At 31.4% G+C, this 26,377-nt stretch overlaps 3 protein-coding genes across 4 annotated transcripts; 1 reads left to right on the top strand and 2 right to left on the bottom strand.

Annotated features, from left to right (window-relative positions):
* Positions 1–344: 344 nt before the first annotated feature.
* Positions 345–3,711, top strand: LOC114164369 (cyclin-H1-1-like). Of its 2 annotated transcripts, XM_028049014.2 has the most exons (13): positions 345–462; positions 656–706; positions 800–878; positions 1,038–1,156; positions 1,276–1,349; positions 1,727–1,850; positions 1,936–2,004; positions 2,186–2,233; positions 2,495–2,572; positions 2,866–2,924; positions 3,071–3,155; positions 3,294–3,388; positions 3,469–3,711. In XM_028049014.2, the coding sequence occupies exons 1-13, from the start codon at positions 403–405 to the stop codon at positions 3,551–3,553; spliced, it is 1,026 nt and encodes a 341-aa protein (XP_027904815.1). In that variant the 5' UTR covers positions 345–402; the 3' UTR covers positions 3,554–3,711. The 2 variants fall into 2 exon arrangements, with proteins under 2 accessions (XP_027904815.1, XP_027904818.1); XM_028049017.2 differs by lacking the exon at positions 2,495–2,572.
* Positions 3,712–18,027: 14,316 nt separating this feature from the next.
* On the bottom strand, positions 18,028–18,691 carry LOC114164795 (putative invertase inhibitor). Its single transcript, XM_028049560.2, has one exon. The coding sequence runs from the start codon at positions 18,635–18,637 to the stop codon at positions 18,077–18,079; it is 561 nt and encodes a 186-aa protein (XP_027905361.2). The 5' UTR covers positions 18,638–18,691; the 3' UTR covers positions 18,028–18,076.
* Positions 18,692–24,470: 5,779 nt separating this feature from the next.
* On the bottom strand, positions 24,471–25,174 carry LOC146883870 (putative invertase inhibitor). Its single transcript, XM_085666067.1, has one exon. It carries the CDS (start codon positions 25,125–25,127, stop codon positions 24,486–24,488), a length of 642 nt encoding a protein of 213 aa, XP_085522193.1. The 5' UTR covers positions 25,128–25,174; the 3' UTR covers positions 24,471–24,485.
* Between the last annotated feature and the right edge of the window lie 1,203 nt (positions 25,175–26,377).

The following is a 26,377-nucleotide window of genomic DNA, read 5'->3' as shown; positions in this document are numbered from 1 at the left end:
TTATTTTTTCTTTTACGGAAACTGTAACCATTATTATTATTTTTTTTGTTTAAAATTCTTGGTGGTGGTTGATTCAAAGTCTATTCTTATATTAACTTTATTTTTTCTTTAATAAACACAAGGAAATTTTATATTAATATTTAATTTTTCTTTAATAAATACATATAAATATGCGTTCAACGTAATTAAAATTATTATATTTTATACTTTTTTTCATTATAGTAACAAGTTATTTGGCCATTTATTTATTTATTTATTTATTGATTTTCTTTCATGAATTTTGGATCTTGTGACAATATTGAACTATATATCTATCTACCAATTAAAATCCTTATGTTTGATAATCTGAACTGTTTTTAGCACGATCACACGACCAACGTGTGTGTACATTTTAATTTGGGCATGGCAGATTTTCTGACCTCTACGCAACGAGCCAAATGGATTTTCACTTCTCAAACTCTGGTACTTGTTTTGTTATTTTGTGTCTTTGCTATTCAATTAAATCAACATTCATAGTCACATTCGTTTTTCCAGCTGATGCTACTCTAAGTTTTTCTGCACAAAAGGGGCTTCAAGGAAAATGAGAAATTCTATTTTCTGCTATACTTAGTGTACAATTTACTGTTTTTCATTTTTCTTATATCTATTCTGTTAGGTTAAGAAATATGAAGAAGCTAATCAGAGAGCGAGACAAATTCTAGGGGAGGTATGCTTTAACCTAATGAACTGTATCATTTTTTCTTGAACAATGTTTCCGCCGATGACTACTATTTTTTCTTTTTTTTTTTCCAAAAATAAGTATGGAGCAACTCTAATGGAAGTAGATGGTAATGGGTCTTTAACATATCCTGAACCCCGCAACACCGCAAAGGACGGTGGTAATGTTATTTCTGTAAATATGACTATTTTTTTTTTCCTCAATATGAATTTAGCATCTTGTCTTTATTATCTCTATTTATTTCAATAGGTTTTTGTTCCTCTGTTTGTTTTTTCGGATTTCTATGTTCTATTGTTCACAAGGTAGTATTCTATGTCAGCTGAAAAGCATTCTCGGACAAAACCTCTTAGTATTGAACAAGAAAAATGTGTAAGGGTCTATTATGAAAGCAACGTGCATAATGTATGTAAAAAATTCCCCTTGCCTCGCAAGGTCCAGGTATGCGAGCCTTTCTCTATATATTTTAAATGTAATTTTGAAGCATTATGTGCTAATGAGATGATTGGAGCAACACTGTTTTCTATGGTCAATCTTTTGAAATGGTTCATGATACACAGGCAACGGCCCTTATATTTTTTAAAAGATTCTATCTGCGATGGTCGGTGATGGAACATCAGCCAAAGTATATAATGTAAGTTTTAATTTAGTCTAATGAGGACCTCTAAACCTAGGATGTATTGCACTTGTATTTTGGCAACATTGAGTCGGAATTGAAATTCATCAATCGATATAGTGAATTCACTACTGAATTTATTTGAACATGTTGAAATTAGTTATAATGATTGCTTCTGGGTCATTGCTTGTGTGGTGTGGATTAGTCATTTTGTTTTGACTTTTTATTCTTTGGGCCAGTTATTTACTTTTTCTGATTTGGTTTGATTGATTACCTGTGTTTATATGTCTAAACTTCATTAAAGTCATTGTTGCATTTATTTGATTGACTTATCTATTTTCAAGTGTTTATTTACTTGCTAGTTTCTCAATATCTCATACCAAACTTTTCCACAGGTTGGCATGCATATATGCTGCTTGTAAGATAGAAGAATATTATGTGTCAGCCGAGGAGCTTAGTAAGTCCGTGGTTTTACAGGATCATCAAATGATTCTCAATTACGAAATGATAGTCTATCAGGTATGTACATGCCTCAAATAACAAAGTAATCTAAGTTTTATGTTTTGTTTTTGTTCATCTATGATGTGAAACCCTTGTTTTGCAGAGTTTGGAATTTGATCTTATTGTTTATGCGCCATATCGCGCAGTTGAAGGCTTCATAAACAATATGGAGGTTTGGCTGTGAGGAACTTTTAAAATGTTATTTTAAAACCATTGATGCATGTCAAAATAAATCCTTGTGCTTTATCTTTCTTCTGGATTAGTAATTGCATACGACTTGGCTGATATCAGCTGTGGTTTTTTTTTCATTGGGTTTACTTTATGCCAAAAATTGTGACTGTGGGCTTTATCAGGAATTCTGCCATTGCTATGAAGGTGATGATCAGCTCCCAAGACTCAAGGTACTAATCCTATTGTCCAATGTTATTATTGTCATATTGGCTATTCCCACATCTAACACTTGTCGGATGAACATGAACTTCCAATATATAGTTGTTGTTCCTTTAATTCCTTCTCTCATGGAACCATACTTTTTTTTTTGTTTAACTACTCTTCTTCCCTTGGTATATAATACTCTATGCATCCTCTTTAACTTAGACATGTTAACAAACTTATTGCTTTTCTTGTAACATTCGTATGGTAAATTTTCTTCTGATGTATAGACTTTGCAAGAAAAAGCAGACTTGGAAGTTGATAAAATGATGTTTACAGATGCATCACTTTTATTTCCTCCTGGTCAGGTATTCTCGGACAACTAACGTGTAAATATCAAAAGTCCATATTTTTATTAACATTACATAAAATTGATTAACCAATATTTTTTAAATTCTAGTTGTTTGTTTCAAAATTGGAAATATGCTTGTCTTTGCTTTCCTTAATCATCAGAAAACGGAAAACCTTGGCTACACTTCTCAAGGACTGATTTCAAACTAAACCAAACATTTTCTGGTCAAGCCAGTTTCAATATTCTAGTTTAGCGTTGTATTAAATTATTTTACTCCAAAATCTAACACCTGTCTGTCTTGTGACACAGTTGGCCTTGGCTGCTCTACGAAATGCAAATGCAATCCATAAAGTTATTGACTTTGATAGGTACTTATTATTGCTTTCTGATCCTTCCACTTGGTTTTTTCCCTTTTGTTGTTACAAGGTCAATAACGAAATGGCCTCGTGGAGTATGATATTGTAGTATCTTGACCCGAATTTGTGTATTTGCTTACACTGGCGCTTAATTGCAGTTATCTCAGGAGCATTTTTGGCCGTCAGAGTTCCATGCATAAAATGTCCGAACTTTCTGAATCACTGAATGCTATCGATTCTTGGGTAATTGGTCCTCATTCTGATGTTTTTCATTGAACTGACCAAATGATGTTTAATTTCAAAGCAACATTTTTGTATTAGCCGGGAACCAATTTTCTTTTGTTTAACATGGACCATTGGGGCATTGGTTATCATAAATAGATGCAGGTTAGCAAATACGAGATTCCTTCTAAAAAGGTAAAAAATCATATTGACAGAAAACTGACGTCTTGTTGGGGTTTTAGCTCTCATGACGAGTACGTAACACTTCCACTTAACAAAATATTATATAGGGATAATTTGGTGTCATATAATAACTTTGTGACTTGGTTTACAGGGGAAAGAAGCAGGAGAAGAAATCGAAGCACAAATCTGAGAAGAGCTCAAAAGAAGCACAAAGTTCTATGCCATCTCCTGTATAGGTATATATGTTCATCTCCTATAGTTGGCAATTTGGTTTTTCATTTGGACACGAAGGATAAAATATTCTCTTAACCGACAGTTAACGTTTGCTTCACCTGTGTCCCTCATTATCATTCGTGTGACTTGTTTGTGACCAAGTGATCTAGTTTTCTCCAAATCTGATGCATGATTACATTTCACTTTTGCTGATGATCAACAGACATTTCTGTTTGAATATAAATCATTTCTCCTATAGCTTGCAAGGCTTGTAAATGCATAAATGAATGAACCATATATCTATAAATAGTACAAACCACTCACTGATCTAACTAACGTTCTTTTCGGTTCAACAGTTACGAATAAAAGAGGAAATAAGGTGGCGATAAAATATAAAAGAAAGCTGAACTAGAAAAGGAAAATTCATTTAACACAAGACATAAAACTATCTATCACTAAAATTTTCCTAGCGAGAGAAGCAAATTCATTTAGTTGCTCAACCTGAATTTGCTGAACTTTTGTGCTTTGATTCTAGTTTCTCTTCATTGCTTGTATGTTAGTTTACAATTTTCGTCTTCGTATGAGATTGTATTAATTTCTCCCTTAAATGTGTTTTTTACTTACGAAAATTTGGATTAGTTATTAACAATTACCTCTGACAAAAGGTCTTGGACATTGTATGAAAACCTTTCAACTTGAAGCAATGAAGTCATGACAATTTCTTTTAGTACTTCCATACCTTTTTGCACCTTCAAATATGTCTGAAAAACTCAAATTCTATGGTTTAAAAAACTTTGGAGTGTATAATTTAAAAATTGATTTTACAAATAAAGATTTATTTTACATAGGATAATCCAAAAGTGAATTTTTTAGATTACAATCCGAAAAACATTTCTAGATTCAAATTATTCAATCTAAAAGTATATTCTGCATTGAATTATGCATTGAATAATTCGAAATATGTTTATTAATTGCATAATCCCAAAATATATTCTGAATTAATTTGAAGTATATTTCTAGAATATATAATATAAAATTATTTAAATTCAAAATATATTAATAAATTTATAATTCTATTTCAGATTATGCAATCTAAAATATATTTTTTGAATTATACAAATCATGTCATATATATATATATATATATATATATATTGTATTGTGATGTTCAAGACATCTTTTCGATTTCCACGATTAAACACAATTGTTTGCAGAAAAGGAAAACAACAGAAGGACTCTTCTGCTCTCTATGATAATGCTTTAGAAGTCAATTACCAAACAGAATCACAAGAGGAAATAAGTAGTGACTAAAAAATGTTAAACCCAATAAATTATTTTATAAACATTCCTCTGCCAGTTCAAGAAGTTAAATAGTGAAGTTATGGTTTAATTTTTATCTAAAATTATGGAGACAGCTTTAATTTTTTTTAAAACTACTAAAAAAAAACCCTACAAAATTTGATCAAATTTTATCCCTACTATATTGAAAATGTAAAACATAATTTGTTCCTTTTCTTTATTGATTGATTTCTTTACTTTTATTATCTAAAATAACGATTCATTACTTTTATATAAAAATTGTCTTTATATAAGAAAAACAGAGTGTATGATGTGAAAGAAAATATGAGTGCAAAAAAGTTGGACTTTAATAAAAGTATGAGGTTCAGTAAGAAAATATGGGAGTACATGAAGTAATTACCACGCGTCACATTTCAAATAACTATCTTTATTTTCTAAAAATAGGTGATAAACACCGTTTATTTTATAAATGATAAACATTTTTTAGGTGTTAATGTTTTATATTCAATTTTGTCTCGATCTTTATTTATAATAATATATAAAAATGATTTCTTTTATTGTGTCTACATTTTATAATACTAATTTTATCCTTTACAATATAATTATTTATTAAAATTTTTAAAATTAATGGTTATTTTTACTTATTTTCTATAAATTTGTTTATCTTTTTTTTATTCTTTTTAATTCATCAACAATTAATTTCTCTATTCATTTCACTTTATTTTTAATAAATATAAATTTATTTTATATATTAACTTAATAACATTACACTATTATCATCTATTAACACTATTAACATATTATCATTCATATCTAAAAAATGCATACACACAGGCGTTATAGTGTAACGTTCCATTTAATTAATAAGCAAAATTAAAAGAAACGTCACACACGAATAGTATAGCAGCGCAGTCCTGGGGTCTGAAACACAAACCCTACATTATCCTAGGCACACCACGATGCCCAAAACTAAAACAAATACAAGGTGCAACAGAATCAACATAGGAAATTAAAATATAGACTAGTACATGGGCCATAGCCCAGAAAGAAAGTCCATAAAGTTGCAAATCCAGTCCAAGCAGACTATGCAGTGGAACCTCCATCACCCTGATTATTTCGGGGAGTTCTCACCTCTGCTCACATCAACAAGTTGATGATCATTGCAAAAGAAAAGACCACACCACGGAACATACAACCACAAAAAGTAGGGTAAGCTAGAGCACAAAATAATTTCTTCATGCAATCAGATACACTTTCGTAGTCAACTATACATACAACATCCAAACATGCTATGACTCTCAAACCAATACACTAAGACTCGACTCAACTTATCTGGATACATACAGTCTGGTCGGATTCAACGGATGCTTGCACTTTTGGTGGATACCTCTGCTCACCCCCGAGCTATGTGTTACAAGTGTTACAATGAATCAATTCCCTCACACACAAGGTTAGCCCTTAATGAGTTTCAGACCTCCTGTTACTCTGACCACAAGAGTGTTAGGATACAACCTTACCTTGAATCCTTACCAGACCATATAGATGGGACACCACCAAGGACACCCACTAACAAAGGCCATGGAATTACGTTCCGACCACTGAAGCACGACCCTGAGATCCCACCTAGAGATCTCAAGGATTTATGCATTGACCGTTGACCAATCATACCCAAACAATCAAGGAAGATTTATCATGCATATACATATATTATGTCAACCTTTATTACCAATCCCTTTCATGTTTCAGATCAAATCCATACCAATTCATCATACTCCATCCATGAGTATTCCCATTCTAACTCATCTCGTTACCATGTTACTTTAATACCAACCTCCTCATTAAGATCACATGCTAAGTTCATGCCAAACCCATTATTCACAATTCATGAATCACATCACTCAAGCATCTTTATTTGTCTCATGCATTTAACACAATACTCCAATCCAAGCAAGCATTAACCATCCAAGATTCAAGGAAAACAATCACACATCACACTGCCTCGCCTAGCTCCTCGCTCAGGCTGAAGGGTCTCGCTCAGGTGAGAGGCTCTCGCTCAGGCGAGCCCTCTTCGCCAAGGCGAGGGCTCGAAAATGGGAACAATAGCCTCACGCAGGATCTCGCTTAGGTGAGACCCCTCTCGCTTGGGCGAGATGCTTGCTCGCTTAGGAGCAACGTGGGTCGCTTAAGCGACCGCTCGCGTGAAGCAGCTTGGGCGAGCCTTTGTTGATCTTGCCTAGGTGAGACATGCTCGCTTGGGCGAGAAAACCAGTGCTCACTGCTGTTCTCTCGTGCACAAACACTCAACAGGTCACAAATGGCTCAATACTACCATACACAGGTTCACACCAACACACCAAGCATATTAAAATGATGAAACAGTAGCACAATCAACACAACACAAAAGAAAAGGGTGAACCCTAGCCTCTCGTACCTGAAAACAAGCTAGCGGGACACTTCGACACGCACACAGAGAGCACGACTATCCTAAGGATGGCCAAAGAGTTAAAACGAACGGTAAAACAAAAAAAGGAACGAGTTATTACCAAACCCTAACGGTAAAAATGGAAATAGGCCCAGAAAAGGGGAATCATGTGCTGAGGAGTGACTTACGTAGAGCGGAAACTTGACTTGAGCTAGCTTGAGGAAGGTTGACGGCTAACCCTAGCAGAGAGTGGCGGTTGCTCAAAGGAGGCAAGGAGACGTGTTTTTTGGAAAGTGAATGAAAGAATGGAATTAGGGCAGATTAGGGTCTAAATCCCCAATGGGCCAGCCCTTAGGCCCATTACATTAGGGCATCCCTTTTAATTTTGGGCAAAAAAGAAAAAAAGAATTTAGTGGGCCTTACACTATAGTGCCTATGTGGACTCTAGTATTTATTATTTTTGTTCAATTTAGTCACATTTTTTTAAATGGAGTAATTTTGTCTCCATTTTTAAAATGGAACAATTTTGTCCCTTTAAAAATTATAAATTATATAATCACGTAAAGTAATGGTGTTACTCCTCGTTTTTTAACCTCTCAAAATTTTAAAATCACATTTGATTTTTAACCTCTTAAAATTTTATATCAATGGTGTTAGTCCTCATCCTTAAAATTTTTGATCTAATTTTAAACTAATTGTAATCCTAAACTAAAAACATTTAATAAAAATGTGAATTTTATCAAAAACATTATTATAACATTTATATAAAAATGAAATTTGGTTTCAATGTGGAAAGGGACCAAATTGTTCCATTTAAAAAAAATTAAGACTAAATTGAACAAAAATAACGTATTTGAAAATCAAATTAAGTATAAAATATTGAATTTAACACAAAACATGCAGTTGAGTTTACACGTAGAGATTTTTTAAAAATGAGAAAAAACTAAAATAATTTAAAAATAAAAAATAAAAGTAAATGAAAAATTCATGAAGTAACACGTGACTAACATTCTTCATTACCACTAATTATTTAAACAATATTAGTAAAAAATGACCAAATTGAACAAAATTGATGAGAATTGAGACCTGATTGAACAAAAAAAAAATTATGACTGAATTGATACAACTGAACAATAATGTAGACCAAATGTATATTTTAACCTAACTTTTTAAATAAACCTTTTTCAATTAATTAATTATCATTTATTATTATCTAACCATATATAAAAACTAGTCCCGTGCGTACGCACGAGTCGTGCTATTTTTATTTTTTGAATTCTTTAATTTATAGTTTCTATTAGTTAGAAAAGCAAAATTAGTATCTTAGTATTACAAAAAGATATACTGTGATACATGTTTCACACTAACAATATATTTAAAATGACAATATTTGGTTTTAAGATTTTTTTTTTTAAATTTGTATTGATGTAAATCAAATAAAATTTGAATTAGTTATAATGTGTAATTGTACATGTTTTATATAACATAGTTAAATAATACAAATCGTTTGTAGTTACGTATCAAAATATATATATATATATATATATATATATATATATATATATATATATATATATATATATATATATATATATATATATATATATATATAGAAGACATGTTATAATATAATTGATTTAATCATTATATATAGGTTTAACTAATTAAGATATAAATAAAAGACAAGTATATTATAATAGACTTAATAATTACTAGCCTGATATTATATTAGTAAGTGATAATATTGTAATGTTATTAAGTTAATATATAAACTAAACTTATATTTATTAATAATAAAGTGAAATATATCAGAACAGATAAAAGAATAATCATTGATAAATAAAAAAAAAGAAAAGAAGTAAAGATAGTCAATTTTATAAAAAACTTGTAAAAATAACAATCAATTTTTAAAAATTTAATAAATTATTATATTTAAAGGGTAAAATTGATATTTTGAAATGTGAAAAAAAAGGAAAATTCCCCTGTATATCATTATAGATTTACAGTTTTAATTGATTAAAATATAAGTCTTAGTATATACTTCTTAGATATTGTGTTATATTGTGTTAAATGAAATAACAACATATTTTATTCTTTAATATTTATTCTTTAATAGATTACTTTAAAATTGATTACTGTGCTTTGTCAATATCAATTGTTCATCCTTGAAACAACATCAAATACATATTCTATTCTATCAACACTTTTGGGCTTTATTTAATCAATTAGAATTTAGATTCGAGATTTGCAGACAAATTGGCAAATATTTATTGGAACTTCAATTGATTATGAAACTGTTCAGAAATCATCTGATATAAAATTACAAGATAACTATAATGAGAAAAGAGGTTCATTTACCTCTAAGTGACATGAGAGCAAGTAGAACATAATCCGCAGAGATACTTATAATAAGTATATTAAGAGAAAAACAATTAGACAAGTATTAACATATTTTATGCCCAACACAATATTAATATATAGAGTTCCAAACCTGAAGAGAGACAACAAGACGATGGTTTGGTAGAAATAAAGCTTGACAGGAAGAAGAAAATGAAGTAGAAAGTCTTCAAATTTTATTCAATAAACATGAAGTAGAAAATCACTGGTAAATCAAACAACCTTGTATAGATGAACACAAATCAAGACATATACTTCATGGCTGATTTTCAGAGACCTGGACGAAGCCATGTCAACCTCGGCGAAGCACCTCGTTTGTGGTTTGCTCTAAAGATTGAAACATGTTAAAAGTATACTTAGAATGAGTCAAATTCTTCTTACAATATAGGTAAATAAATGATAAAAATAAAAATATAGTTATATTTCACAATCTCCATCAACAATAATAAAGAGATCAAATAATAACTTAAACATTAATTTAAAAAAATAATAAAGTTAACCATAGCCAATACAAAGTAAACAATCTAAATAATAATGTCTCTCTAGAAGGACATCATGTCCTATTTTTAAGAGATTAAATTACGCAATGACATATATAAACACTAAATCTCTTAACATTATCATCAAATTTTCATATTAAATTTTTAAAGCATAAAAACAATCCCTCGTGTGAAACATCAATTTGGAACAATGTCTAACAAAATTGTAAAACTTTCAAAAACAAACAAATAAAAGCAGAAACCATATTTAAAAAATCATACTCAAGAGACAAGTGATTATACTAACCTAGTTTCCATCCCAACTATAATTTGAAAAAACATAAATAACTGTTAAACATAACAATGTACCAAACAACTAAAAATATAACAATAGGGCAACTTAAAATAGTTTTAAAATCTAAATAGCTCCCAAAAATTTAAATGCAAATGCGTACTGCAAATTTTAGATATATAAATCAAAAGACGTACACATTTAAATTCAAATCTTAAAGAATCCAAAGATATTTAAGAATAAGGAGTACAAAGAAATTTAAATGTTCTATAATCATAAAGATTTGACATAAATCTCACCTCTGATTGCTCATAAGTGGCCTGAAAACACAAATAGAAATAGAAATGAATAGAAAATAGAAAAATAAAAGTATTCTATCAATTACACGGGATAACATAGAATAGGCTTAACAAATATAACCATGTGAACTACATTAACTCATTTTATGTTCCTTAATCCTAAATGTTTGACACAAATCTCAATTCTAATTGCTCATACTATAGCTTGAAAAATAAATAGAAAGTAACAAAAAATAGAAAAATAAAAGTAATTTATCAATTACACTAGACAACATAGAACTGACCTAACAAACATAACCATAAGAACACATTAACCCATTAGTAAAATTAGTGATATTATACATGTACCGCAAAATATGCAAACATTAATCCATTGAGAAACTCAACCCACAACGATAGACATCATAGGAGCAACTAAACCCACAACAATAATGAAACAACCCCATAAATACAATTGATGGAAAAAGTAGCGAAGGATACCTCAGTGGGTGACGTGTGACTCACATGGTCTTGAATGATTTAGATCAAACTGGGAAAGGGTGTGTGGCTTTTGATCTTTGTAATGAACAAACCTCACAACACACCAACGATTCAAGTTGTAAGATGGTAATGAAATATTATACAAAAGTAATCAAGTAAAATGATGAACATAACAATAAAGCTTACCTTATCAAACTCTAAACTTCTGAAGAAAAACCTTAATTATAAAACCCTACACTATAACATTTCGGTCGGATATTACTAATTTTAAATAATATAAAATAAAAGAAATAATAAAGTCACATTTATTTAAATGTCTTTCCCAAAACACGGGAAACTAAAAACATTTAATAAACTCATCCAATTAAACCACAGTGTTCCAATAATCCATACTAGTTCATATCTAGTAAAAAAATGTGGTTAAAAAAAAATCTAAAATTAAAATGATAGTAAACTTCCATAAAAATCTTTCCCACACTAGCCCCTCTCCAGCTCTATGCCTCACCAACATCACTTGGAACGTCATCTGTTCCCGTGTGACAAGTCACACGATCATCGCCACACACACAGAAAGGGTGAACTCATAAACAATTAATATATATATATATATATATATATATATATATATATATATATTAATAAAATCAAGATACACCAAACTATTTTATTCTAGTTAATTCTTGACCAAGACCTTATTATCCCAAGGTTTTTAAACCTACAAGTCACACAAATAATTGACCATGGACTCAGGATATATGATGCTTCCATGAACCTGCCCGCTCGTGGTCCCACCTCTATGAACCTCCCCGCTCGTAGTCCAACCCTACGGACCTCCCCGCTCATAGTCCAACACACGTGATCCACCAACTACGAACCTCCCCGCTCGCAACAATTCTCAAGTGTGAGCACAAAACATACGAACCTCCCCGCTCGTATCCCCACACAAGAGCATCATTATATGAACCTCCTCGCTTATATCATCATGTGTTCACCACCATCATTGAACCTACCCGCTCATGACACAATCAACATCTCTTAGTCCAAGTCTCACATCACAACATCAAAACGAAAATTAACAAAAGCACACTGCACTATACAAGGTACATACTCAAGCTGGTCTTAGGGATTCCAATGCTTCTGTAACATCCCGATCGGATATTACGGGTTTAAATAATAAAATAAAATAAGAAAATAAAATCACATTTATTTTAAATCCATTTCCCAAAAATGCGGGAAATTTCAAATAATTTATTTCATAATAAAAATAACTCTAATTTCAAATCTTCTCAAAATTCAATAAAATATCAAAACAGTCTCATAATAGATTACATCTTTATTCCAAAACCATAAATGATAAAACTCTACAAAACTGTTGCCATGAGTTTTCCTTGCTCCGCTGCTAAGCCTCACCAGATCCACCTGCAACATCATCTGCTCCCATGTACCGTGTACACAATCATCGCCAAACACAAGTAGATACGGTGAGATAACAATATATATATATATATATATATATATATATGGCACAAATATACAAATCACACAATCACCACCATGTTATTCGTGTTCTACATCTTCTAGTGAGTACCTCTAGGTGTCTTGCTGCCATACCTATCGGCCACAACCGATAGAGCACGTGCGGGAAACCATGCTAAGGATCACACACCGTAACGCCAGGTGGAGTTTCCAATACGAACATAGTTCATAACGTCCTAAGACTACCAAACTCATCAGCTAATTACTGAGGAGGGCAATCTATCTGGACCCATCTGTACTGGTCACAACAACCACACTCACACCGACAACACTCGCCAACCCAAGCCACAACTCAAGAGTTCCTCGTGTTCATCCGCCATCCCGAGCCACAACTCAAGAGATGTTATTCCGAGCCACAACTTAAGGAATACCACATGCTTAACCCTTATCCTGAGGCACAACTTAAGGGATACGTTCCGAGCCACAACTCAAGGAACACCAGCAAACAGACCCTTAAGATATCCTAGAAGCCTTGTAGATCACGAACATAAAATCAACAACCCAAGGCTGCTGTAGTAAAATTGCCTGGCGGGGACACGTATCACCAGGTGCTAAGTGCCTTAGTCTTTACTGCCACTGCAACTATCATCTGGCGGAACTTCCTTTGCTGCCAAGCACCACGCGCCTTAGTATTCACTGAACTGCAGACTCCGCCTGGCGCACCCCTCCTTATCGCCAAGTGCCACCGTGATCCAGAACCCCTTGTTTCTACGCTGTCGCCTGGTGGGTCGATCACCACCACCAGGCGCTACACCAGTACTTGCGCATTACTGGTTTTGGTTCAGATTCAAGCACACTCCACACAGGTTGCTCTCATTCTAGAGTATCCCTAATGAAAGGCATTGCCATCTATAACGTTCCAGGCCTTATAGCACCTCACATGTGCATTCATCCCCTAGTCATATAGATCATCCCAAGCATGCTCAAACAAAATATAAGCAACAAAACTTTAATAATTTTAAGCACATCATAACAAGCATAATACCAATCTGCTGCAGCAAAATTGCTTGGCGGAGGATACATACCGCAAGCGCTGCCGCTTCTAGATCGCCTGGCGTTATAAACCCAGCGTCGGGCGGTTCCTGTTCTGTGAAAATATGAAAAATAACGTTTTTCGTGAATCAGAACACCACACAACTCTAGTATGGCGTCTGACGGCCAATTGGGTGCCGCTAGGCGGTTCCTGCACCTGCAAACCTTACCCCCTTCACAATAACTCTGATTTCCATCAATTTAAGACTCCATAGTATACAATCCCAGTTATTAGGATTACGGTTCATCCCTAACACTTCCCATTCACGACTTCATTCACATTTTCCCCTTAGATTGCTACCACTATAGAAATTCCCAATTCATCAACCCTAATATACAAGTTCATACAATTTTCACTAAATTGAATCCACTAGTATATATACTACATCGAATTCTGACTTCTAATAATTTCCAATTGAATCCACTTGTATATATTACACCAAAATTGGGTCAAATCCACTCGCGTCGTCTAGCGGGTGTTCATCGTCGCCAGGCAATTCAGCCAAAAACCCAAAACCTAGGTTGCAGCTATGTGTCGCCTAGCGGCCAGGGAGCTGCCGCTAGGTGGTTCTTCTTCAGGAACCCAAAACGAATGCAAAAATGATGTGTCGCCTGGCGGTAATTCATCACCCGCCAGGCGATTTCTGGAAAAAAATTTAGAAACACAAAAATCACATGAATAAGCAGAATATGTGCATCCAATTCATCTTACATCTCAAGAAAATAACGACACGAAAAAAAATAACGGAGTCTAGCTCCCCTAACCTGAATTTCTCGCTTTAAAATGGATGATTATAGAGTTCTTCCTTGATCACCAATTTCCTCCCTTGGCTCCAACCCAATTCAGCTCCTTTGCTTACTCTTTAATCACTTTGTTTCCTCTGAATTTGTGTACCTTGCAACACTATAATTTACCGATCTCAAAAAACCCTTCCAATTGTCTTAGTTTGCCTTTTTATTATGGTCCTTAATTGTGGTTAATGACCAAAAAAGAAAATGGCATTAAAATGAATGTAATCGCCATTCAAATTTCATTATGAGTTGTTTTTCAGCCACTCTTGGCTTCCTATGCCCTTTCACCTTCATGCCACAAGGAATTTTGGCAAAAAAGAAGCTTAATATGGTTCTACCAAGGTTTGAACCCATGACCATGCCAATGCCAACTCAATACACAACCATTTAACCAATTCATGTTTTGTGATGATTAATATAATTCTATGATTATATTATCACTCAACATGATCAAACATATTATTAAAATTAACAGATCAAATAACACACAATTAGCATTACATAGGACTCGAACCCAAGTCCTCTCACACAAACAAGTACTTTAAACCATTTGAGCTAGTACTTTTCCATGTTACACCAATCAATATTAATTACCATAAAGGCTCCCACTACTCACATTTATTAATTAATTAATTAATTTTCTCTGGTTTTACAGCTTCCACGAACCTGTCCGGTCGTTGCCCAACTCTACGAACCTCCCTACTCGTAGTCCGACTCTACGGAACTCCCCGTCCGTAGTCCAATACACGTGATCCAACAACTACAAACCTCCTCGCTCGCAACAGCTCTTAAGTGTGAGCACGAAACATACGAACCTCCTCGCTCATATCCTCGCATGAGAGCATCATAATATGAACCTTCCCGCTCATATTATCACGTGTTCATCACCAGTCATGAACCTACCCGCTCATGACAATATCAAGCATATCCCAGACCAGGACCAACACAACAAGCCATGCAAAACGTATCACAAACGCACCCTGCCATTGCATCATCACCTGATGCAGCCTAAACGCCACCAGGCGAAATGGCTGTGCTGCCCGCTTGGCGGTTCCATATCACCGTCGGGCACCACAACACACAAGACTTCCCTGTTTCCTACCATCGCCTAATGGTCCACTCTGCATCGCCAAACGCTACACTAGTGATGTGACACTACTGGTTTTAGGTACTCTAATTCAGCTCCTAGCATCCAACCATTCAATTCTTACACCAAAATTTCTAAGAAAATTTATCATCATAAGACAAAAATACTACAATAATGCGTGACATATTTTGCAAACTATAGACCTCAAATTGACGATCCGACCGGTCAAAATAAAGAATAGCATGTTAAGGACCAACTATCCAAATTTGAGCTTAATCCAATGGTTAACGAGTCAAAAAAATCAATTTTAATATGAGTGCGTAAATTAGAAAAAAAACGTAGTCGCCCAACGAGAGTCAGATACCAAAAAAAATGCGAAAATCAGCGTTTTCTACACAAGATACCTATTTTAAAACGCTAAGCATTCCAAAATTTCACAGAACAAAGCTACCAAACGTTCCATTATCGTTTTACATAACTTCCGAATCCATTTATATATAAATAATTCGTATATCAATTATCTCATCCAGAAAATACACCATTTACCAACAACAACAACAACATTGAAAATAAACCAACAACAACAACATTGCTAAAAAAAAAATCAACGTTTGCACCACAAAAAAAAAAAAAAAAAACTGAAAACTGTTGAACCATCTTGCAACTTAGCAATCCAAAATACTATAATTTTTATTATATACCTTTACGTAAACCTTTTTGTTTTCTCTTTTAACATACTGTGGCCGAATAGTTCAATGGCTTCAAAATTGTTATATATATATATCTCGTTAGTATATTTTATGTATAACTATTTCGTACATCAAACGGTGCCAAAGAAACAAAATAAAAATATCTCATAATGTTAATTTTCATACCATATATCTTAAATCATTAATACCTTTATATTAAAAGGACATCCTCACTTTAAGTAGGATATATAGATTATTCCATATCAAACAAGCAAATGCATCACCTTACTAAAATATATATTCTTATAAAAATTATACATATTATACAATTTTTTTTATTTTTTTTGCTTAACACCATATTAACTTTAACTTTATAAAAAAGACACTAGTTACCCAATATATTATTATTCCGTAAACCACCGCATAAACATCCACTGATCATACTTAATATATAAATACATACGTGGTTTATATTTCTTCATAATGAATATATAAATTCACACACTCATTTTTTTTTTTATATTTTTATATGAATACCTATAATATATCTACGTGAAATCCAGAATTTCAGTTCACCTTCAAATTCATTTTAGGTATCTTTTCATAAAGCTTCCACTACATCCAATTCACCTATGTAGTTTTCCAAATCTTAATGAACTTTTACACTTCCATTATCTAATTTCGTTTTTAACCCATGTTCACACAGTTCCCTCTAATCCAAATCTCCACACGTATTCACTTATGAAAACACCTCCAGCCCCCAAAAGAAAAATAGACAAAAGATCCTAAATTTTCTTTATTCACTTGCGTATCAACAATTCACTAAGAAATCTCACACTTTAACATCTTCATGAGTCTTATAACACAATAATATGAATCACCACACCACATATACAAGAAAAATATAGATAGTTCCCCTTATCACGCCCCATGGGATCAAGTATATTATTAAAATAATAAAACAAGTAAATAGGTACACTAATGGCATACATAGGACTCGAACCCAAATATTCTCAAGACATTCAAATACTCTCAACCACTTAAGCTAGCATTATTCCTTTATTGTAATTCTTCGCATCAATTACTATAAAGATTCCTATAATTGCGTTTAAATAAAATAAATATTTCTTTATTTATTTAATTTTCTCGGGTCTTACATACACCATCGAAGAGGAAACAAAATATTAACCTCAAATATTAAGTGAATTAAAATGAACCTGAAATGAACATGTTTGGATTGGGACAAAAAACTTTTTTGAAAACATAAAAGACAGTTGGATAATGGTGGCAAAGGCAATAAGGAGAGGGTTGAGAGCGAATTGAAAGGGTTTTGTGAATTGAAAAAAGAAAGAAGAGAAATGATAACACGTCAAAAATTTAGGTTGGGTTAAATGAGTAAATTTGGTGAACGTGTAGTAGATATCTAACCATATTTAAGGATATGTCATAGTATCTAATAATATCTATTATTTTTAATTAAATAATTACTAAATCTTTCTATCTTTTAGTTAAAATATATATTTTATCTCATTTATTTATTTTTCTAATTATTATAATGTTTCAGGTTTTATATAAATAATTAATAGAGGCGGTAGCATGTTACACTAAAGAAAAGGAATAAAAGTTGGAAAAAAAAGCATGACACTCACTTTTATAACATAATCCCATTAGAAAAGGAATAACACTCCTGTATTATTATTATTATTATTATTATTATTATTATTATTATTCTATGACATGCTTTAAGCTTTGCGATGTTGACGAAGCATCTCAACGAAATTAAAAGATATTATACCAAGTTCCCAATAGACTTGGTTTTCCGTTTTTAAAGGAGATTTTGTTTTCCTTTCCTCGAAACTGTCGTCACACATTACACACTGAGTGGTGGCATAGCTCAAAATGTCTGCAGCTTGGGAGAAATTCTTGGACTTGAAAGCAACGATGGCATCATCTAAAAACTTAAGGGACTGCAAGTAAAAATCAGAGCAACTTTGTAAGCATCCCTTCGTGTATTGATCAAAACTTTTGTCCTTCAAGAGCTTTGAAATGATGGAAAGCACGTTGGTTCCGTTGGACTTGGCAAGTTGAACTGAAATGCCCACAAGATCTTCGAGGGTGGTGGGTGGTGGTTGCAAGTTAGAGGAGGTTTCTTCAAGGGCTGCAACACAAAAATCATAGCTTAATGGTGGGTTAATCTTCGAGGCCTCCTTGCAAGATTTAGAGATAAAATTAGAACTATGTGAGCTTTGAAACAAAAAGAAAAACACAATAAAAATCATTGGTACGTTCAAAGCAAATTTCATTCTCGACTTCTTTTTTTCTTATGTTTGAGTGTGTTTGTGAGAAATGTGATACAATTTAATCCACACATCATACAATATATATATATATATATATATATATATATATATATATATATATATATATATATATATATATAGGGAGAAATTGAGTAGGGATCCATTTAGTCAAAAAATAACTGTTAAGTGTATTTAATTATCTATCACATAATTATTTTTTATCTTATCTTTCTATTTTATTTTAAATTGACATTAATATAATAATAGGTGTATTTAATATTTTATTAACAAATTATTAATATATTTTATGTAAACTTTTTTCATTCTTTTATTAATATATTTAATAATTATTTAAGATTTTTTTATTGTAATTGTTTAGAATATATTTTATGTAAACTTTTTTCATTCTTTTATTAATATATCACATAATCCTTTAGTCTGTCATATTTTTTTTTGATCAATGAGTGGTTTCTTGAAGTCTTAGAGAGAGATGACGTTGGTGCTTACATCTTTGTATCTTTGTATGCATATGTAATTTAAAGTTTCTTATGTTTTTTGTAAAGAAAATCCTTGTGCTGATAAGTTATCTAATTTAGTTTTCATTCATAGAAAATAATAGGGGTGATTTAATGTTTTAACTCCATATATTTATTTAGATTTTTTTCATAATAGTTATAGTTTATCTATGTCTCGTGAAATATAAATTTTATCATGAGTGTTATGTGGTCTCCCATCCTTTGAATTCTTTTATTTTATATTTTAATAAAATTTCATGTGATGCAAATGATTAATGAACTTAGACGATTGAATTGATTTTTAACATGACTTTATTTGAAAATAACTTGTATTTTATTTTAAATTAAATACTTATATTTTAAATAATATGTGTACTTCATATCTTTTATTAGGGATTCCAGCAAATAGTTATCTTCTCTACAATTTTCATTAATATGCATCTAATTATTATTTATTATTATTTTAATTAATATATTAATGAAGTAATAATTATTTTAATTAATATGTTAATGAAGTGAGAAAAGAGGGATTGTTTTTTCAACAAAGATATTAATGATTCTTTCATAAAAATTTTAAGTACATTTATTATCCAATTAATATCTTTTTAAGTATATTTATTATTTAATTAATATGAAAGAGACTAAGATCCCTATTTAACATTAGGAGAATGTTAACCAATGTCCTAAGGACACTATTTAAGAATAATTAATTGGTATTGGTTTCATCATTCTTACATTGAAAGTTGAAATAATTGAATACATTAATTAAGATAGCATAAATGCATATAACAAATTTTATAAAGACAAAAATACCTTTTTAAATTTTTAGACAATAACGTGTACTGATACAGAAGAATAACTTTATAATTTTTAAGATCTCTACTGTATTTATAATTAATAATTTCAAATATTTAAATATTGTCTGTCTTTTTAATACATGAGATCTTGTTAAGCTAACAGGAATGTTGGAAAAGATTCTTGGGAGGTCAAAGAAAGAAAATTGGATGAAGTCTAAAATTAACACTTTAGTTGCTTTTTTTTATAAATTTTTTTAGATGTTTAATACTATTTTTTTTTTGCTGATTGTTTTGTTAATTTAAACATTCATATGTTTAATTATATTTAATTTTTAGCAACATTAAATAAAATATGAAACACACTTGTACAACATTTATGGGCATTTTAGTCTTTTAAATAAAATAAAATTACATGAATGATGATTAGATCATATTTAATTTAATATCACACTTACCTACGTATTTTTTATAGGATTCAACACATATTAATTACCTTAATCAGTGCCCTAAGGGTGTAACATCCCGTCCGGATATTACGAATTTAAATAAAATAAAATAAAATAGAAATAATATTCAACATCATTTATTATAATTCCATTTCCTAAAAACACAAAAAATTTAAATCTTTATTTCATCGTAAAATAATCTTAAATCCATACTTATAAAATTCAAATAAAACATTCAACTCCTATAATATTAAAGTTTACAATTTATTCAAAATCATAATAAAAACTCTGGTAAAATTTTCTCCCAAACTAATCCCGCTCCAGCTCTATGCCTCACCAAATTCACCTGTAACATCATCTTCTCACATGTAACGCAATACACCATCATCGCCAAACACAAGTAGATAGGGTAAGCTACAATATAAAACACACTTATATAATTCAAATATATAAGCACATACGCACATCAAAGGATTTCTATCCGTTGATTCACTACCACATGGCCACCACCATGTCATCCATGATCTACATCTTTAGGTGAATTGTAAGACCCGAAAAAATTAATTAATTAAATAATTAATTAATTAATAAATGTAGGTAGAAGGCGCTTTATGGCATTAATTGTTGTTTAATGTATTGTGGAAAAGTACTAGCTTAAGTGGTTGAGAGTACTTTGATTGTGTGAGAGGACTTAGGTTTGAGTCCTATGTATGCTAATTATGTGTTATTTTTTAAATAACTATCTTTATTTTCTAAAAATAGGTGATAAACACTGTTTATTTTATAAATGATAAACGATTTTATAAATTACAGTAGGCAACATAGAACTGACTTAACAAAACAAACATAACCATAAGTACTACATTAACCCATTAGTAAAATTAGTGATATTATACATGTACCACAAAATAAGTAAACGTTAATCCATTGAGAAAATAAATCAAAATTATATAATTGAACCCCTAAAATAAAACAAAAATATATTAATCAATAAAATAAATTTAATAAAGTAAACTAACAATGAATAATCTTACCTTTTTTTTAACCCATAAAAATAAACATCATAGGAGCAACTAAACCCACAACAATAATGAGACAACCCCATAAATACAATTGATGGGAAAAGTAGCCAAAGATAAGACATACCATTTGTTGGATCCTAGCCACTGATGAGTGTGTATTTTTGTCCTCATTCAGTGTTTAATTATGAGTATTTAATTGAATTTATGTGCTTAAAGAATGATTTAATTAACAATTATCATAATTAGGCTATTTGAACTTGTATGATAAAAATGTCTTAAAAAGTGATTTTTAGCTGCATAAATTATTTTTGTATATTTTAACGTTTGTTGATGCAGTTGAAGTTAATATTAAGCTTATTTAAAGGTGGAAAAATAAATTGATTGAAATTACAAAACACCTTTAAATAAGGCTAAAATCAACAAGTTGGGGAAAAATCATTTCTGCACCCCTATTTATTACTTATACACTCCCCTCTTTCTAAATGGGTCTCATCAAAAACCTATTCTGCACTCCCTAATATGTATATTTACACCCCTCCTATCACTTAAACCCAACTCACTCAGATCATGCCATGTGACAATCCCTAACTTTCAAATTTGTCCAACCACATGATGACACGTGTCATAATCCTCCACTCACTAAACTGACCAATCATACACTGCCACGTCACCATCTCCTAAACTGAAACCCTAACCCTAATCTTTCTCCTCTCCCACCATGGCAGCCACCGTCCGTCCTCCAACCAGTCACGGCCACCACGCCGGAAAGCACGAACCATGGCAGCACCGCAGCAACACTTCGTTCACGCTCCAGCGAGACCAGCGCATCCACCATCACCTCCAACTTTCTCGGAGCAGACAACAATGAACCAGAAACGAAATGCACCTACTCAGCCGCCACTCTCGCCGGAACAGACCTGCCAGTCACGGCCATCCTCCATCATCTTCAAGCTACGCAAATCTGGAGTAGAGCCACCACAGTTCAATCGCTGGCAGCAACCTTCTTTGCAGCTGCAGAACAGATCTCCACCATCTTCATTCACGAACTGCATTGCGAGAACCAGAATCTGCACCATGAGCTTGCTGCCATCGCGCCAGAATTCGTACAACCACCGTTAGCCGCCCAACTGCCAAGGGAGGGAGAAGAGTGTGGGGCGGAAACCCTAATTTTGGGAGAGAGAAGGGAATGACACGTGTCAGTCTGCTATTACACAGTCAAACTGGTCAAATCTGGTCAACTGGTCAATGGGGCAGCAAAGTTGGTCAAATCTTGTCAAAAAGTCAAAGACTGGTCAAAGGAGAGGGGTTTAACTGCAAATATTGATATTTTTGGATGTCTCTGCAAAATTGGACTACAAAATTGAAAATGGGCTATTTAGAAAATTAATACAAATATTATTTGGTGATAATTTATCTGATATCTTTAAATAATTAATTTATTTAATTATATCATAAATTATTAACCAACTATATTTATCAAATAGTCTATATCTCTCCAAATATCTTTGAATATTTATCTTTATCTTTATTTTAAAAGATATTTGAGAGGTTTTAGTAACTGAAAAGCCCAGTCCAATTCCTATATAAAGAGACCAAGGGAGAAGCAGAAAAACAAGTTCGAGACTTTGGAGTTTTGGAACCCTTAGGGGTGCCTAATTTCGTTTCTTTTCTCTCTCTTTTCTTCTCTCTATTCTTCTTTTGTATTCTATGGATTGCTAAACTTCTTGGGTTGATTCCATTGTAATTTCATTATGGATTTTGAGGTTAGAATGAATTAATTTCTTTGTTCTTTTTATTATTGTTGAGGTTTTCATTCATCTATGTCTTTTATCTATAAATCACGTAAGAAGTAATGATTTTAAATCTATATGCATGTTGATCATATGAATCCAAGGGTTTTTAAATTTAATTGAGACTTTACTTTGATTTTATTTAGAAACTTTCATGTGATTAAATGAGTTTTTACCAATAATTGAGACTTTACTTTGGTTAAAGGTATTTGCTCTAACTACAATTAATTGAGACTTTACTTTGATTAATTAAGCTTTTTATTTGGAGAGGAGATAAAAGAATAGACATGATTAGGCATAGTAAATTCGATTGAGACTATACTTTGGTTGAATTTACTGTGGATAATCTAAAAGTTCTCACTTTTAATTGAGACTGTACTTTGGTTGAAAGTGAGAACGCTAACAAATTAATTGAGACTTTGCATTGATTAATTTGTAAATCTATAACAATAATTAATTGAGCAATAATCTTTAGATAACCGATGATGAATCTAATTTGAAAAGGCAATGGAATCAATCTATTTTCTTTACTATTGTTTCTATCTTATTTTATCTTTTTATCTTAATCCTCTCTTCTATCTTAGTGGGTGACGTGGGACTCACATGCTCTTGAGCGATTTATATCAAACTAGGAAAGGGTGTGTGGCTTTTGATCTTTGTAATGAACAAACCTCACAACATACCCACAATCTAAGTTGTAAGATGGTAATGAAATATTATACAAAAGTTGCCAAGTAAAATGATGAACATAACAATAAAGCTTACCTTATCAAACTCTGCACTGCTGAAGAAAAACCTTAATTATAAAACCTACACAATCGAAGGGGAAACAAAATATTAACCTCAAATATTAAGTGAATAAAAATGAATCTGAAATGAACATGTTTGGATTGGGACAAAAAACTTTTTTGAAAACATAAAAGGGAGTTGGCTAATGGTGGCAAAGACAATAAGGCGAACTTTGAGAACGAATCGAAAGGGTTTTGTGAATTGAAAAAAGAAAGAAGAGAAAGGATAACACAAAAAAAGAACAATTACACCATCAACCCCATTTATGATCCTTAGGGTTTCAGATAGCTAGAGAAATGAAAAAAAAAAGTTGGAAACATCTCTAAAAAAACACAAACGAACACAAATATTACTCGGTGAATAAATATGGAGAAAACACAAAATGGAAAATGCAAAATGAAATTGGAAGAAGAGAAAACCTAGCAGAAGAAACCCAAAAGATGAAGATGAAGAGAAAGCGAAATGGAAAACCCACATGTGAAAATGAAAATGTCAGCCACGGAAAAGAGAGAGAAGGACAATGATTTTACAGAAAAAACCTAAAAATTTAACACGTGTCAAAAATTTAGGTTGGGTTAAATGAGTAAATTTGGTGAACGTGTAGTAGATATCTAACCATAGATATCTACTACACGTTCCTTGGTTTTCCCTTGTTAAAGGAGATGTTTCACTTTTCCTTTCCTCGAATTGCTCTTCACACATTTCAGACCGAGTGGTGGCATAGCTAAACCTATCTGCAGCTTCGCGGAAATCCTTGGACTTGAAAGCAACGGTAGCATCATCTAACAACTTAAGGGACTGCAAGTAAAAATCAGAGCAATCTTGTAAGCATCGCTTCACGTATTGATCAAAACTTTTGTCCTTCAAGAGCTTTGAAATGATGGAAAGCACGTTGGTTGCGTTGGACTTAGAAAGTTGAACTGAAATGCCCACAAGATCTTCGAGGGTGGTGGGTGGTGGTTGCAAGTTAAAGGAGCCTTCTTCAAGGGCTGTAACACAAAAATCATACCTTAATTCTGGGTCACTCTTCGAGGCCTCCTTGCAAGATTTAGAGATAAAATTAGAACTATGTGAGCTTTGAAACAAAAAGAAAAACACAATGAAAATCATTGGTACGTTCAAAGCAAATTTCATTCTCGACTTCTTTTTTTCTTATGTTTGAGTGTGTTTGTGAGAAATGTGATACAATTTAATCCACACATCATACAATATATATATATATATATATATATATATATATATATATATATATATATATATATATATATATATATATATATATAGGGAGAAATTGAGTAGGGATCCATTTAGTCAAAAAATAACTGATAATTGTATTTAATTATCTATCACATAATTATTTTTTATCTTATCTTTCTATTTTGTTTTAATTGACATTAATTAGATAATAGGTTTATTTAATATTTTATTAACAAATTATTAATATATTTTATGTAAACTTTTTAAATTCTTTTATTAATATATTTAATAATTATTTAAGATTTTTTTTATTGTAATTGTTTAGAATTTAGTTATAATAATTTATAATTAGATATATTTAAATATATTCACTTTGGAAGGCTTTGGTTGGAAAGTGATTCTCCTTTAGTCTGTCATATTTTTTTTTTTGGATTAATGAGTGGTTTCTTGAAATCTTAGAGAGAGATGGCGTTGGTGCTTACATCTCTGTATCTCTGTATGCATATGTAGTTTAAAGTTTATTATGTTTTTCATAAAGGAAATTCTTGTGCTAATAAGTTATCTAATTTAGCTTTCATTTATAGAAAACAATAGAGGTGATTTAATGTTTTAACTCTATATATTTATTTAGATTTTTAGATTTTTTTTCCATAGTAGTTATAGTTTGTCTATGTCTCATGAATATAAATTTTATCATGAGTTTGATGTGGTCTTCCATCCTTTGTATTCTTTTATTTTATTTTTTTAATAAAATTTCATATGATGTAAATGATTAATGAACTTAGGGATGTAAGCAATTGAATTGATTTTTAACATGACTTTATTTGAAAATAACTTGTATTTTATTTTAAATTAAATACTTATATTAATTAAATAATATGTGTACTTCATATCTTTTATTAGGGAATTTCAGCAAATAGTTATCTTCTCTACAATTTTCATTAATATGCATCTAATTATTATTTTAATTAATATATTAATGAAGTAATAATTATTTTAATTAATATGTTAATGAAGTGAGAAGAGAGGGATTGTTTTTTCCACAAAGATATTAATGATTCTTTCATAAAAAATTTAAGTACATTTATTATCCAATTAATATCTTTTTAAGTATATTTATTATCTAATTAATATGAAAGAGACTAAGATCTCTATTAATTAATTGGTATTGGTTTCATCATTCTTCT

The sequence above is a fragment of the Vigna unguiculata genome, chromosome 9, assembly GCF_037176805.1.
Source record: "Vigna unguiculata cultivar grain cowpea cultivar isolate G323 ecotype 2 chromosome 9, ASM3717680v1, whole genome shotgun sequence".
NCBI classification, from domain to species: Eukaryota; Viridiplantae; Streptophyta; class Magnoliopsida; order Fabales; family Fabaceae; genus Vigna; species Vigna unguiculata.
This window is presented reverse-complemented; position numbering and strand designations above follow the sequence as displayed.

Excerpts from the sequence above, each read along its gene's own strand:
- LOC114164369 (XM_028049014.2), top strand. The coding sequence starts at position 403 with ATGGCAGATTTTCTGACCTCTACGCAACGAGCCAAATGGATTTTCACT. Across the intron at positions 463-655 it reads TTTTCACTTCTCAAACTCTG|GTTAAGAAATATGAAGAAGC; the intron begins GTACTTGTTTTG and ends CTATTCTGTTAG. Across the intron at positions 3,389-3,468 it reads GGTTTTAGCTCTCATGACGA|GGGAAAGAAGCAGGAGAAGA; the intron begins GTACGTAACACT and ends CTTGGTTTACAG.
- LOC114164795 (XM_028049560.2), bottom strand. The coding sequence starts at position 18,637 with ATGAAATTTGCTTTGAACGTACCAATGATTTTTATTGTGTTTTTCTTT.
- LOC146883870 (XM_085666067.1), bottom strand. The coding sequence starts at position 25,127 with ATGAAATTTGCTTTGAACGTACCAATGATTTTCATTGTGTTTTTCTTT.